Raw genomic sequence first — 14,567 nt, 5'->3', positions numbered from 1 at the left:
GATGATATATAACATAGTGAAATTAATGAAATGTAAATAAGAGAATATACATACAAACACATATCCATAAACATATACATATACATACACACACACACACAAACGTACATATATAATAGGTATACGAGAAGCTCTATTAGTTAGGGGTGGGCACGGGTGGGTACCCGATTTTTCTGGGTAGCAAACCAGACTCGACTTTGGTAACAACCCGATTAGTCGAATACCCTGTAATGTCGAGTTCGGATATTCACATTTTTTTTCGAAAAAAACTTAGGTTTCTCTTTTTGTGGCTACATAAAAATCTATCAAGAAAAAATAAGATTGTCAAAATAATCATATCTCACTACAACAATAAATGTCTATTGTGACACTTTTTTATAGACACTTTTAATTAAATGTTGTTACAAATACTTAATAATGACACTTGTAAAAAATTAATAATGTGTAAAATAAAAAACATATTAGATTAGTTATCATGACATTTTTAATTGATGTCATTTTTTATAAGGAGGAAAATCCAATTATTTCCCTCCTCCAATATTTATCAAATCCAAATATCTCTCATTTATTTTATTTATTTTTGCCACATTGTAAAAAATCATTAAAAATCTAAAAAAAAAAAATTTAATTAAAAGGAAAAAAAAGGAAAGAACGATGGATTAATTATAACAGTGTGCGGCCAAATCTCTTGCACTCTTCTCCCAAATCCCTTGCGCCTTCTCTTTTCCCTCATTCAGCCGCTATAGCCAAATCTCTCGCGCTCTTCTCTTTTCCCTCATTCAGCCGCTATACATTTATTTCCATCCACAGAATCTTTCCTTCTTATTTCTTTTTTCTAGTGTCACGGTTTCAGATTTGTCCAGCCGCTTCTCATTTTCAAATTTGTCCAGCCGCTTCTCATCTCCGGTAAGTTCCGAATCCCGTGTTTTGTAAGAGATTTTGGTCACTGTTTTTTATAAGAGTGTTTAATTCATAGAGAAGAGGTTGTGATTCGCTTGATTGATTTATTGAGAATAGAGGAGTGTTCGATTTGGGTCACAATTTGTGTGATTACAAAGTTGATTCATAATATAAATATTGTTCTGTGTTCTTCTTTGTCTCTAAAATTCGCTTGATTGGTTTATGATATCGCTTGATTGGTTTATGATATTCGCTTGATTGAGAATAGAGGAGTGTTCGAATCCCTTGTTTTGTGTTCTGTGTTCTTCTTTATAAATATTCGCTTGATTGGTTATGATATCTCTTTGTAAATCTGAGAGAACACAGAACAAGGGATCTGTTCTTTAAGCTATCACAAGTGTTGCCTCATAATTACAGGTTGCCTCATAATTAAACCGAGCAATTCGTTCTTAGATTTTGCAATGAAATTTCGCAGTTATTTTCCTCCCACGTTAAATTTTCTAGCTCCTATTCATTCCCAGCTATATCCATTGTTTGGCTGTCATTAACCTTGATTATTGATTTTTATTAATTTAAAGATTTTGATGAATTGGGCACGCCATAGCAGAAAAATGAGTAGAGTAGAAAATGATTCAAAAGATCTCACATTTTGAACTCAATTCTCTGTGTTGAATTTCATCCATATGAAAAGTACATAAGTTTTCATTAATATGCACATACATATGACTAACAGACCAAAAAAACTAAATATTATTCGACAGATCCTGCACTTATACTTAAAAACTATTTGCATTCGGAAAAGATCCAATAAATGAGAATCTCTTGGAAGAAAAAATGGAGCTGATTCAAGCCCATTATGTAAGAGCTATCCCAACACCTGTGATAGCTTAAATAACATTGTCCCTTGTTCTGTTCTTTAAAAATAGTTTGAATTGATTGGAAAGAAATTTCAGTGAAAACACATGACTTTATTGGTCTAGCAAGAGTACTGTTAAACATATCTTAACCATAATCAGAACCCTAATAATTGTATGTTGGTTTGTTATGAATCTGATTAAGATTTTCTAGTAATCAGTGCTATTACATGTAATCTGACCAACACTCATAAATAGAGAAAAGCCAGCTTCATTAAAGCCATTGACGGTTTCAATAACATTTCACGAGATGCAAAGAGTATGAGCTTCATAATCTAATTTCCAAGATTTCATATTTCAGAGATTTTAAGATTTTTTAGGGTTTATATTATAAGTATGGAGATGTCTAGGAATTGGCACACACGTGAACAGTTGTGAGAATAAGCTCTTTTTCGAGGCAAGCACAAAGACTTAAGACTGTAAAGGCAAAATACAGCAGGGACAAAGTTCCTGGAGGATGGCTATTTAAATTTTCTTGAAATTTAGTTAACATCTATTTTAATTCATGTTAAATGACGAATGAATCAACATTATTTTGAAATATGATTTCTAGATTATGTTTCGAGAAGATAGTTGAGAATATCAAACTTATATTCTAAATATGATTATATAAGATTTAAACATGGACAATACAACTTATACTCCATCAGTAGACAATTGATCTGTCACACACACACACACACACACACACACACACACACACATATATGTCAGCTTTCCTTCTCTTTTAGATTTTATTAAAACATACTACCATTATCTGACTTCTTTGGTTTCACGAGATTTTTTATTTTTAGCCAATAGGAGAATATTATCCATGATTGATGACAATATATAACAAAGGGTTTGTTTGAGGTGAATGGTATTTTTACTTAATTATATTCGTTTTTTGATAAAATAATAATATATATTTGTTTAGAAGTTTATAATATGTTTTTTTAATTGAAATCAAATAATAAATGTCCGTTTGGGAGAAGTATGTATTTGTTTTGGCTTGTTTTTGCATATTGACTATTGTTTCTTACTTTATGAATAGAGGCTCTCGAATGTGGCATCTGCTTGTTTATTCTCTTTGGGTACACAAATTAAATAAGAAACAATCCATTTTCTTAAGCTTCCAGGTGTGACCAATATGTAACTTAGCTGGATTACTAAGCATATTGAATTAAAATACATATAATAGTTGTCCATGTGTTATATAACAAATATGTAAATCGAGGCAACAAACAGACTGATTATATATATATATATAATATATAATATATATATATATATATTTCTCTAGCCCCGCTTCATTTGAATCCCTATTTAAACTGCATTTGACTTTGTGGTTTTGTCTATTTGATTAGTGCTTCAATTCGATTATAGTTAGTGGAAGAGACATGAGACATTTGTTGTAATGTCTCGAAAATTTTGTAAACCATAACCCAAGCAGTCTAGCTCATTTTGATTGACTTTCAAATGAGTTGCTAAAATTTTAATTCAATATACTTTTTTTTAATATAATCTTAGTGGGTATGGTTGGCTCGACAAATCTAACACATTTTGACATATCTATCTCAAGATAATAACTTTGGTGACAAATCTAACATATTTTGACATCTATATATACTTCTCTAGCCCCGCTTCATTTGAATTCCTATTTAAACTGCATTTGGCTTTGTGGGTTTTGTCTATTTGATTAGTGCTTCAATTCGATTGTAGTTAGTGGGAGAGACATGAGACATTTGTCATCTATGTTTAATGGCTTGTAAGGTCACTTACTGTTAAAAAAAAAAGTAGACATTCAATCATCTTCCAACGAGTTGTCTTCCAACGAGTTAATTAGTTGTTCTGAATGCATGAAAAATCTTATCTTAATCAATAAATGTATAATTGTGCCACATTACTAACTAGTAATTTATAAATTATTATCATTATATTTTAAATAATTTCCAATTTAAAGTTATTTTTTCATATAAACAAAGCATGCCCATAAAGAATTATTTAAAATTTTAAAAATCAATTATCAATCATATATATTTTTAACTTAAAAGACCATTTCAAACTAAATTCGAGGAGATGATAACATATAATAAAATTTATAATATATTTAACGCAATCGAATTATAAATCTAATTACTCGATTCACTATTTTTCCACAGCGTAGGTCTTTTATAAGACGGTCTCACAGATCTTTATTCGTGAAACAGATAAATTATGTTCATATTTACAATAAAAATTAATATATTTGACATAAAAAGTAATACTATTTCATGGGTGACCTATATAGAATATCCGTTTCACAAAATTGACCCGTAAGACCGTCTCACAGGAACTTTTGTGTTTTCCACAAGCGTTACTTAAGTTTGCACAATCAAGATTATCAACCATCTCTCTCCCCGTTGATAACGTTGCTACTCTTGGATCCAAAAATTAGAGTTGGAAGAGATTGAACTTAATGTAATAAATCATATATTATTACAAAAAATATAATAAATTAAATATAAAACAAAAAAAGTCATTACATTATATTGTTTAACAAAGTTGTGTTATAAAATTAAAGAGTTGGACTGGACTTTATATGTGGAAATGATGGAATTTGGTGAGCCAAAGTAAAAAACTTGCATAGATAATAATAAAAAAAATTGGGTATGACATGGTTGTCTGAAAATAAATTCTTATTAGCTCTAACTTGGAAAAAATAAAAGTATTTTTCTCGGACTAAAAATAATATGATATGGACTTCGAAACGAGTTAAATCTAGAATTTTTTTAAAATTAATAATAAAAATTCAATTTTTTGGATCCTTGTGATTGGGCTTCCAACTAGCGTCTTTTCGATCTCATGTCACTTCAGGATGAGCAAAATTTTATTTAAACGGAATTAACTGACCAGATAGAATTAATTAAGAAATCCGATTTTTAAAAAATCGGTTAAATCGATTCGATTTCAATTAACTTCATAAAAATTTAGTTTAATGAATTAACCGAATTAATATTTAAATTAAATTCGATTTTTTATAGGGCATATATATTATATGCATAATATTGGATTGGGCCTGACCCGTACAAAAATCTTTCACTAAGCCGGCAACCTTTTCTCTTCAATCAACCCTCGCATGCACCCAAGCTTTTGAAACCTGCAAATTCGAAGAAACCCAAGGCTGAATCTCAAGTCCATTGCCATCGCCGCAGCATCGCTGGAGTCTTACAAGTTATATCAAAAGCCTTTGCCTCTGAGTCATCGGAAACTCCTTTTTCACTACCCATAGCCGCGATAGAAGGTAGCTAGGAATCGAGTAACCGACGCTTGAATCAGAGTTCAGAGGTATTGCTATTAAAAACACTAATTTACGCCTTTCGATATCTATAAAATGCTTTTAAATTATAAGCACTAACTTTACAGTTTTCGATATCTATAAATTGCTATCAAATTATTGTTTCTCTCAAGATTCTCTCAGGTATTCGTATATCCTTTGTGTGCGGTATTTGGGCAAGTTCAGCCTAGCACTTTCCGCCCAAACTTTGTTTCATGATTTATCTCCTTGCCTTTTATTTTTATCTTTCCAGAAAATTCGGTTACATTGGTTACCAATTCGCTCGGTTTGGTTTTATTCAATTTTTTTTCGGTTATATCTGTTTTAGTCTATTCGGTTAGGTCGGAAACCCAAGTAGCATGTAAAGAATAAAACCTTAATCGAATCAAATTTCATTAGACTCAACTATATATTAGGTTTTTGATTCGATTATGACGTTGCCGGAGAAGTGTTTAAGTATGATTTTTCTTGATTGTGTGGTGTTAATGAATTTCGATATCAATATGTTCGGAGTAATTTATTGAAGCAGAATTGCCATTAGGTATATACGGTGCTGACAATCCAATCTCACGTTTCAATATCTATACAACTGCTGTTGCCGAAGAATAATGGGTGAGATTTTCTCAACTTCCATGCCTATTTCAGTTTATTAGGAGAAAATGGGAGAAACTGATGTTTTTTTATTTTTTCTTTTGGAATTCTTCTGTTATTTAGCTGCAATTGAAAAATCCAGTGATAAATCCCGCAGAGAGCTCAGAAAAGAAGCTCGATCAGCTAAGAACAAGAAAAAGTTTGATTCTTGGGTCCAACATCAAGTAATATATATATAGTATGATGGATTCATTTTGTTTATATGCCTTGTTTTTGTTTGCTTCTAATTGATCAGTGTCAATGAATAGTTAATTCAGCGGAGTTTGTGCTTTCTGATGATGAGATATTTATTTTTGCAAATTGTGTTAGCAGTCCCGGGAGTCAAAGAAATCCTCCGCAGAGTTGAATTCGAAGCCTGTACAAAAATTAACTCCCATGGATAATATAGTAAAATATGATGGATTCATTTTGTTTATATGCCTTGTTTTTGTTTGCTTCTAATTGATCAGTGTCAATGAATAGTTAATTCAGCGGAGTTTGTGCTTTCTGATGATGAGATATTTATTTTTGCAAATTGTGTTAGCAGTCCCGGGGGTCAAAGAAATCCTCCGCAGAGTTGAATTCGAAGCCTGTACAAAAATTAACTCCCATGGATAATATAGTAAAAACATGCACCGTGCAGCCCCAGAAGGTGAAGAAATTCAAAAGTAAATCAAATGATCTGATAACTGTAAAGGGCGTAAGTAGTGAGGATTGCAGTGGACAACTTTCTACGATAGCAGATTCCAAAATTAAGTCGAAGGAATCCAAGAGAAAAAAAGGTTTAGGACGGTGTTCGAAAAGCGGTTTCAGCCAGTATCTTGAAATGGAGATGGGAGGAAGGTCTTTGTCTGCAGAGGATGATTTAAGATTTGAGAGGAAACTTGCGAAGAGACTCAAGGTGAAAAATGGGAGGTTGAGTGCCGCCAATGATGATATTGACTCATTAATTGAGGGAATACCTTCTGTTCTTGATTCTATTGCGGCAACTGAAGGAATTCCTGAAAGTACTGAGAGTGGAAGAGTACAAGATGAAAATTCAGATGATGAATGGAGTGAAGATTCTAACTCAAGGGTTGGTAGTTTTGAGGAGCATAACAATGTGGTGGAGGAGGTGATCTTACCAAAGCATACCAAAAAGGTGAAAGGAAGGAAAACAAAGTTTGAAGAGTATCTTGAGGCAGACATGCTAGGTGACAGAAATTTGGCTGAAGCTGATTTGACATTGGAAAGGAAACTCACAAAGAAACTCAAGATAAAGGAAGGGAACTTATGGGGAGATGATGAAATCAACATGTTGTTTGATGGTATTCCTTCAGTAATTGATTCATCAAAGGATGGGCAGATGCAAATTCTTCCTAGCAAAGACCTCGATAACCAATTTTCAGCTGAAAAACTTAAAACTTGTAAGCGACTCAAAAAAGAACAAAAAACCGAACTAGCAAATGATTCAGATATTAGAACCTCTGATAAGGTTGAATCATCTTTTGTTGATGTGGTGCTGAAAAACTTTCCAAACGAGGGACCAACAAAATATTTGCATCCTCATCTTAGATCTCATGGTGGAGATGGATCAGAAGAATACGATCAACTACGTCTCCAAGTACGAGGTACAAATTTACCTTGGCATGTTGATTCCTTTTAATTTTGTACTGATTGAGAGAAGCTCGCCATTTTCCTTGTCGAGTGCACTCCACGTTCTCTCTCTTCGGCAAAATGCCTGGTATACCCTTTATTGATTTTTCATAAATTTTAAAGTTAAAGAAATTATTTTGAATTCTTTTCATGTGTACAATGTTAGTAAATATAATTTTTTTAGCAACTAAAGTTTGAGATGGCTTTGTCTTAGATTGAGAGTTAATCTATAAACTGCATGATTGTCAATTTATACCAATAAATAAATAAGTGAAGTTGCAGTGCACTTGACAATAAGTTAAGTGTATGATCTCTTCACCATGATGTTATATCTCCTGATTTACTTGTTTCTCTTCAGGGATATTAAATAAGCTTTCTGACGCTGAATCAATAACGGGTGAAGTCTTTAGATGTATTCAAGTAAGCCGCATATTACTATATTCATTTTGTATCATCTATTTACATGATATTTGGAGTGCTATTTCACTTTTTCAACTATCGTTGGTTCTTATGAATGCCTGCTTCATTATGGAATGGCAGAGCAAATTTGTTGGTATTCCATTCTCTGATAACTTGATCTATATGCAGTCAGCTGGCCACAATGTTTGCTCTCAAATTGTGTGTGAAGAGGTTGTCAGATCATGTTCTAGGGAGATCAGTGGCTTCGAACAGTTGAGTTTGATGCCTCCTCTAAGTTTCTTATTGTTTCCTCTTTTTTCCCTCATTTGCCCCCAGTTGAACTATCAATGAATTAGAAGTTTACAACTTTTTGCGCCAGTCAGATGCATCTTTTGGTTGACACATTATTTGAGAATATCTGTATATGGTTCTAATGCAGTCTTCAATAGTTAACACAAATAGGATATTCGAATAGAAAAAATTGATGAATGGAATTAATATGTTATGAACTTAATATGTATTGAATTATATTGCTGGTATAATAAGAAGAATTACAGCAAGCCGATTCTCACCCCTACTCTCAAGAAGGAAATACTCCCTCTTGCCCTAGCTTATCTAGCATTCACATAGCAATATTTGACATACTCACTCCACCCTGACCCCACCCCAACCCCCCCCCCCCCTCCCCCTCTATTTATCTCCTTTTCCCACCCCACCTTGCATAACAAACTACCTGCTCCCTCCCACTTGCTTTTTCTATCTCATCTGGTATGCTTTATAAATTGTTGGGTTTCCTTTATAGGCCTCTTTCTTGGCCCAATATTTTCAACATTTGGGCCTGCTAATATTCCTCCAGTATCAAACCATGCAGATTTTTGAGGAAATGTTGGATTTATTTCTTTATCGTCTTCATATGTGGTTTAATTATTCCTGTATAAAGGCTCGCAGGAATCAATTGTGAACCAAGTATAAAGTGAGCAGATTTTCGAACATGCAGGTGATAAGCCATGCAAGAATAAGAAACTAATTGTATTTTTGGAAGTTTATGCCATTTATTTGGCTGTTTTTTGCTTTAACTCATTTTTTTCTTTACTGCGTCTGGTACATCCCACTATTACCATCTGAGCTTTTACCCAAGTGTTCGATAATTTACACTTGTAATCTTTTTGACTTTTACTTGCCGTTGAATGATATTTTAAGTCAGATTATTTAGTTTTTTTTATGATTCCTATCAATTAGCTTCTATTTTATCATTTTTGCTGACACGGAACGTCGCTCCGTGTTTCTTTTCAAAGGCATGCAGCTGTTTTTGCTGCTTCTGTTGCTGGCATGGCTTGTTTGGTTGGGATTGACTTTGGGGCCAAGCTTCTGTCATGCCTGGCAAAACGTTTTGAGGTGCTTATTTTTAGAGCATGTTTTACACTTTTGTATTTATGTCATTATACTCTAAGTAAGTAATCAGTTCTTCAATTAATGAAAAGGCATTGGTTATGTAGTTCAAAATTATGTGTAATTAGTTGTGGTCATTTTTTGTTCTATTTTCAGGAAGAGTATTTGAAGGAGGACAAAATCTCCTTACAGAATCTGGCTCTTCTACTATCAAATTTATATGTTTTTGGAGTCTGCTCAAGGTAATTTATGAGGTCGGAGAAGTTAAGCTGTATCTCTTGAAAATATTTTCTTGAGCATTTAACTGTTAGAAATTTGTGATAGTTGTTGTACTCTTATTTGTAGTAACGTCATTGACTTTACCAAAAAATTTGTGTTTGATATTGAACACTGCGATTGTACTTCTTCAAATGAATAATCAATATCCCTCCATCAGTGACTTAAATATTTGACACTTAAACTTTATTCTTGTCTAAACAATGGTTATTCTTGTATGTGCATATTTTTACCCATCAATAAGCTCTCTCTTTGACAATTTCCAGTGAGTTGATGTATGATTTCTTGATCAATCTAAGCAAGCGGTTAACAGAGCTTGATGTTTCTACAATCAAAACAGTTTTACAATGTAAGTTCATTTTTTTCCAATGTTTTTTGACTGCGATCAAACCTTTTATGGCTTTGGATGTTAATCATAGTTATTTACGGCGCAAGACACACTAAAGCGCCAGAAGCCTGAGGCGCAAGGCGAACACTTTACCAAAGTAGAAGTAAAGCGCATTTAAAATTCAACATATGTATAAAGTGATTTATACTAAGATATTACATAAATTAAATACAAATTATAAAATATAAATATATTGCTGATATACAAAGTGTAAATGTATTGAAATAAGGAACATCATCATCTAGTGAACTTTTACAAAAACAAAATTGAGTAGTGACTGTATTGCTATTCTCACGAATCATGATCACTTGCTGCTAACCTTTGAGGAATAATTGATGAACTTTGACAGAAACAGAACTGAGGAATAATTATGCTAACCTTCAGTGACAGAAACAAAACTGAGTATTATTATTACCTTGATGGAAGGTCAGCTGCTGCGCAGTTGCACTGTTCAATTTAGCGACTCGTGTAGACGCAGAGAGAATTTGAGCACAGGGGAGATGAAACATATGCATATAGGGTTTTTTAAACATTAAATAGGCAGAATTTTGCTATTGGGCTTTAAAATTGTTTCGTTTAATTTGTTTGGTTGAATTATTTTACGTGTATGAACAAAATCTCAATACACAGCAACCAGGCACATGCTTCTGTGCCTTCCATCTGCGTAGGCACGCCTAAAGGGCACGCTTGTTTAAAGTGTTGCGCCTGGGTTATTGGCACCGCCAGGCGAGTGTCTTTAATAACTATGATGTTAATTAACCTTTGTTTTTGTGCCTGTTTGCCAGTATCACCTCATCTTAAACAAGAACCCTTTTTTCAGTGATAGATATGAAAGATCGGTTTCAGAATGCGATGCTTGTATTTGTTTATGCTTGAAACCGTAAACTTTTCCACTGCTCAACTATTCAAGTAGTTCTGGTTGTCAATTATAATTATCAAGGAAACGTCTATGTGCAGGGAACACTGAAGTTCAAGTAATTGCACCAAAAGTTCATAGATTCTTTATGTGATAGCTTGATATTTCCATAATGTACTAGATACACAAACACAACATCTGGAGTTTCTTTGTTAGAAATATTCTTGGTTCTAACTTTCTTTTCCTATTTGCAGAATGTCTTTACCAACACGTTTGTATATACTTATTGTCATGTCTTTTGACAGCCAGCTATTTATTGTATTCTTTATTCTTTAAATGAACTTGGTTGTGGTTTATTGGGCTAGCTTCTCATAAAATCGTCTTGCTTCTGATAGGTTGTGGCATGAAATTACGAGGAGATGATCCTAGTGAGATGAAAAACTTAATCTCAAGTGTTCAGAGTAGGGCAAATTATTTGAAGGCATCTTCTGAAGAGGGGCAATCAAATTTGAGCTGCAACAGAGTACATATTTTTTCCGATTATTTTCTGAATCATATCTGCTTCAAACATCAATTGATGTTCATCATTTTCTGCAGATGAGGTTCATGCTTGAAACTATTTACGATATCAAGAACAATAGAAAAAGATCCGAGGAAAATACTCCAAAGTATACCCAAGTAAAGAAGTGGCTACAAAAGGTGTCCACTGGCTTATGTTTTCCTTCCTGTTTAATACCATCTTGCATCATGAATTACTTCCGTAAGACATTTTACATGAGTGGATGGGCATTAATTCATTTGAAGACCCTGCCACTCCTATTTTGATTCATATAGCTTATTAATTTCATGTATTTAATATCATTCTTTTGTCTCGTGTCTACTGTTATGGACCCAGCTGCAAGCTACACCCTTTTTTGTCTGTTTTCCAGTATATTAGTATCTTTCCAATTTCCCCCATATTTTCACAGTTATTTGTCTCAGGCAACGTGTTGAATTCTGGTAATTTTTTCTGTCTTATGTTTTTGTTGATCTAAGATGGCCTGGAACAATGATCAAGCACTTTGTTGGAAAAAGCTGCAAGACTTAATTATGCAGTATGACGAAGTTTACTAAATGTTGAAATTTGTGAAACAAAGCATTAGCTTGATTACTCAGCGAAACACACAAGTTGTAACATAATAATAATGGCCTGAAAAATAGTTTAAAATATTTCTGAAGTTTTTTCTATTTATTTCTTCCATATTAAATAGATATAGATAATGAAAATATGTGATTTGCCATTTTTTGTGATGTGAATGCCAATGGTCTTTTGGTAAAGTTCTATTGTTTTTGCAGTTAAAAGTAGATAATATATTAATTCGAGGGTTAAAATGGAGTCAGCTTCTTGATCCCTACAAGAAAGGCCAATGGTGGTTGTCTGAGGTTATTGCTTCAGGTATAGATAACCTCGAAGACGTTGCCGGAGCAATTGATAAGGAGATTCCTGAAACCAAAAAGATGCTACGGCTTGCTGCAGCGCAAAGGATGAATACAGATGCAAGAAGAGCAATTTTTTGCATAATTATGAGTGCCGAGGATTACATTGATGCATTTGAGAAACTTCTGAGACTAGAGTTACTGGGGAAGCAGGTTCCATATACGTATTCGGTTTTCTTAATTGTTTATCTGATATTTCAAAATTTGTCTCATCTTTTATACATTAATGTTTAGGATCGAGAGATCATGCGGGTACTCGTGGAGTGCTGTCTGCAGGAAAAAATATTTAACAAGTACTACTGTCTTCTTGCATCTAAATTGTGCAGCTTCGAAAAAAACCACAGGTTCACTTTGCAGGTAGGACTTCTTGATTTCTGTATCTGAATGTCTTTATCTAGTTTAACCACTTATTCAATAATTGAGAGATTGAAGTACCAAGTGTTTCAGACCTTTGCGGTAGTTATTTACAATCTGGAATTGAAATGAACTCGTAGTTTAGCAGTTTTGGTTATTTGACGACGCAGTTTAATGTTTTTCGATGCGGAAAAATGTATGTAAATTTTAATGTAACAGGTAAATATGAAAAAAATATTTCAAAATACAAAGATTATTTCAAATGTAACAAAGCAAATAATTACATAAAATGGATGGTATATAAAACTTGCATTCTGTTCAGTTTTTTAAAATAAATTTTTTTTTCCTATATCATTAGAGAGGTTGCTGGCTTCATATGGGTAAGTGTGCATCAGATAATTGATTTAGATACAATTAAACTACAGTTTTAAAATAACCTGTAGGGTTAGCAGCAATGTGAACACGAACTAAGCATCTATGTTGATATAGCCACTCCTTTATGTATTTTTACTCAGGCATTGATTTCCATTTATGGCATTTTCTGTTGAATATTTTTTAATGGAAACAAATCTGAGATTACTGAAAGTCGTGGCCCATATGCATCTTGCCGTGGCTTTACTTTTTCCGTGGGATCATAGGAAAACTTGTCATTCCACTTCTTTTTTTAGCATTTCTTTAACTTATCTTAGCCCTTTGTTTGAATTTCATAGTACTGTTTGTGGGATCATTTCAAGGAACTGGATTCAATGCCATTGATCAGATCCATGCACCTAGCTAAATTTGTTGCAGAAATGGTTGTATGTTTTAGTCTTTCATTAGCAGTTTTGAAGGCAGTTGAGTTAAACGATGCCATCCATCCGACTCCCAAAAGGATTATGCATTTCCGGGTTTTATTTGAGGCCATACTCGAGTTTCCAGATAAACTCGTCTGGAATGTTTTTACGCGTATTGCTACCATTCCTGAGTACGAATCTCTGAGGAACGGGATCGAGTTCTTCATCACCAAGTATGTTCTGAGTAGCCAGAGTTCATTGACAAAAAAGTTCAAGATTGCGAGAAAAGCTCTCCACAATATTGAGGGTGTTGTAATGTGACATTTTGCCAGGCCAAACTGTCTTTTCAGGTCTCAATTTTGTAGGAAGAAAATCGATTTCTAATATATATATATTGAGAATTGATTTGATAATATTATTTCAGGGTAACTTTCCAAATTTTTTGAGAGCTCTGTTCTTTTTTCATATGTATTAGTCAACATTTAGCTTAAATAACTGAGAATGCGCAAGTAAAATTGTTCATTCTTTTCGTATACTTCCGATTGATGCATTTTTTGTCCAAGTTAATGAATATTCTCCATATCGTTGTGAGGTGATCCATTCTTCTGATTTGCCATATAGATCAATACGTTAACCATATCTTGGAACCGTAATTCAACGGTTTTAAAATCACATATATGTTATTATATCTGTGATTTATTATTTGATCTATTCTCTTTACTATGGCTTAATGTGGTAAATTAGTAATACTTGGTTTATTATTTTAATCGTTCCTTGTTATACGTTAAAAATAACAAAGCGGAGTCATTCAATCGGGAATAGCACTGACAGAATTTGAAAAGGAAAAGAAAGTAATCCAGTACCATTGGATTTAGATACAAGATCTCCCACACCGTACACAAAGCAGAAAAAAATAAAAGAAAAAGATGACGAAGTTATACCGGTATATCTTTTCCCAATGCAACATATTGCTCGCCATACCATTATATTAAGTCCTGGTGTTGGCCACGAATCTCTTGGTCTGGTTACATCATGTGTCAAAAATACTGATGCTGGCCACGAATCCCTTGATCTAGTTATATTGTGTAAAAATAAAACAGTTTCATGCCCGAGACTTTGTAGATCCCCAACTCCAATATAAAAAAAAGGTTCCTACGTTATAATTTCATTTAGTATTTATTTACTTAAATACTTGCTAATTAAATTTAAAAAATAAACTAAGAGTAGTCGAATGCTAAAGAGACTTCAAGTCAAAAATCAATTTTTTTTTAAAAAAATTGCA

The 14,567-nt window shown here is 33.2% G+C and overlaps 1 protein-coding gene across 3 annotated transcripts; it reads left to right on the top strand.

Annotated features, from left to right (window-relative positions):
- Positions 1-692: 692 nt before the first annotated feature.
- Positions 693-13,818, top strand: LOC142505830 (uncharacterized). Of its 3 annotated transcripts, none has more exons than XM_075618948.1 (14): positions 693-906; positions 5,651-5,721; positions 5,824-5,924; positions 6,287-7,349; positions 7,733-7,794; positions 7,963-8,045; positions 9,069-9,168; positions 9,319-9,404; positions 9,705-9,787; positions 11,078-11,205; positions 11,280-11,381; positions 12,018-12,311; positions 12,393-12,515; positions 13,223-13,818. In XM_075618948.1, the coding sequence occupies exons 2-14, from the start codon at positions 5,718-5,720 to the stop codon at positions 13,604-13,606; spliced, it is 2,613 nt and encodes an 870-aa protein (XP_075475063.1). In that variant the 5' UTR covers positions 693-906; positions 5,651-5,717; the 3' UTR covers positions 13,607-13,818. The 3 variants fall into 3 exon arrangements, with proteins under 3 accessions (XP_075475063.1, XP_075475061.1, XP_075475062.1); XM_075618946.1 differs by having other exon boundaries at positions 6,284-7,349; XM_075618947.1 differs by lacking the exon at positions 693-906 and adding an exon at positions 4,863-5,120 and having other exon boundaries at positions 6,284-7,349.
- The last annotated feature ends 749 nt before the right edge of the window (positions 13,819-14,567 follow it).

Source organism: Primulina tabacum, chromosome 10, assembly GCF_025594145.1.
Source record: "Primulina tabacum isolate GXHZ01 chromosome 10, ASM2559414v2, whole genome shotgun sequence".
NCBI classification, from domain to species: Eukaryota; Viridiplantae; Streptophyta; class Magnoliopsida; order Lamiales; family Gesneriaceae; genus Primulina; species Primulina tabacum.
Note: the sequence above shows the minus strand (reverse complement) of the source record. Positions and strands in the feature narration are given on the sequence as shown.

Bases quoted from the DNA above. Each gene is read 5' to 3' on its own strand.
- LOC142505830 (XM_075618946.1), top strand. The intron at 7,350-7,732 runs GTACAAATTTAC...GTTTCTCTTCAG, and splicing joins ACTACGTCTCCAAGTACGAG to GGATATTAAATAAGCTTTCT. The intron at 12,516-13,222 runs GTAGGACTTCTT...TGAATTTCATAG, and splicing joins ACCACAGGTTCACTTTGCAG to TACTGTTTGTGGGATCATTT.